The sequence below is a fragment of the Fulmarus glacialis genome, unplaced genomic scaffold, assembly GCF_000690835.1.
Source record: "Fulmarus glacialis isolate BGI_N327 unplaced genomic scaffold, ASM69083v1 scaffold27312, whole genome shotgun sequence".
In the NCBI taxonomy this organism is placed as follows: domain Eukaryota; kingdom Metazoa; phylum Chordata; class Aves; order Procellariiformes; family Procellariidae; genus Fulmarus; species Fulmarus glacialis.
In genome coordinates this window covers 10,093-11,279 of record NW_009198849.1, presented here as the reverse complement: position 1 = coordinate 11,279, position 1,187 = coordinate 10,093, and the positions used below count along the sequence as shown (strand labels likewise).

At 37.1% G+C, this 1,187-nt stretch overlaps 1 protein-coding gene across 1 annotated transcript in view; it reads left to right on the top strand.

The window, feature by feature from the left end:
- Positions 1 to 847: 847 nt before the first annotated feature.
- Positions 848 to 1,187, top strand: part of BDH2 (3-hydroxybutyrate dehydrogenase, type 2) — a gene marked incomplete at its 5' end in the record, with an annotated part of 6,561 nt that continues 6,221 nt past the window's right edge. The window contains one exon of the mRNA XM_009573056.1: positions 848 to 948. Coding sequence (XP_009571351.1) covers positions 848 to 948 — 101 coding nt within the window. The remainder of the gene's footprint in view (positions 949 to 1,187) is intronic.

Genomic DNA, 1,187 nt, shown 5'->3' with positions numbered 1-1,187 from the left:
GGGGTTGGGGTTGGGGGTTCTTGTTGTTATCAGTGGCTTTCTTGAAGGTATGGCACAGGCATAGCCAGTGCTATGAGCGCTGACAGTGACAGCTGTCAGCGGCTGAAATACATAGAAGCTTATAGTGAAAAGCAACACGTTTCCAGCCCTCTTTTTTTTTATTATAAACAAATAGTTGCAAAACCATAACCATCATATTTTTAAACTAGCCTTTGTGATATAGAAGCCATCAATTTGTTACACTTCCCCTTCATTTCTATTATCATGGCTATGACATCATTCCAGGTTATGTAAGTTATTGGCTTATGCAAAACCACTTTTTCTCATTAATTAAATGGTATAGAGCCGATTCATCATATCCTCAACTACACATGGATAGATGGCATGTAATGTGATTGTGAGTATATGTAACACATATAACTAGTTTCAAGTAATTATTATTCTATAATAGTGGGCATGAAAGCTTGTTATGATTATACAGGCTCTGTAATTTTTCAGTTTGAGAGCACAGTAGAATTTAAATTTATTGGAAATGTTTTTATGGTAAATGACATTAGCTCATCTGCTTGCGTGATGCTGTATGATAATCAAATCATTTGATCATTTTTTTAATTCCCTTCTGAAATTTTAAACAGCATGCCATGCTGTCCATTGCTGTCCTGATACACTAATTGCACTAATTTAATCATTAAGTGTAACTCTTGCTCAATGAGTCTCCATGTGGTGGGGAACCACTGAGAGGGGACTATTCCTGGCAAGCCACTGACTTGAATTGTAGATGCAGTCCTCAGCACTTCAGAAAAATAAACTGCTGATCCTTAGCCAAATACACTGAAACCATGTTTTTCTAGGCATTCAAATACGGGTTCTGGATGTCACCAAAAAGGAGCAGATAGAAAATCTGGCCAAGGAGATTGAAAGGATTGATGTCCTCTGTAACATTGCAGGGTAACCAGCTTCTATTTGATCCTACTTCTTTTTCCAGTTTTCCCTGTCCTCCAGAAGTAGTTTCTTTTACTTAAATGCATTTTATTTCTTTTGTTTTAATGCATTTTATATCTTTAATATAAATTTTCATGTGTTTTCATCAACACTGAACTTTTTGTGTGTAGCTGTATTACCCAGGCCAAGGCAGAATGGCTCTGGAATTTGTTACGTTTTCCCCGCTCTATGGGTGCCCTGTACTG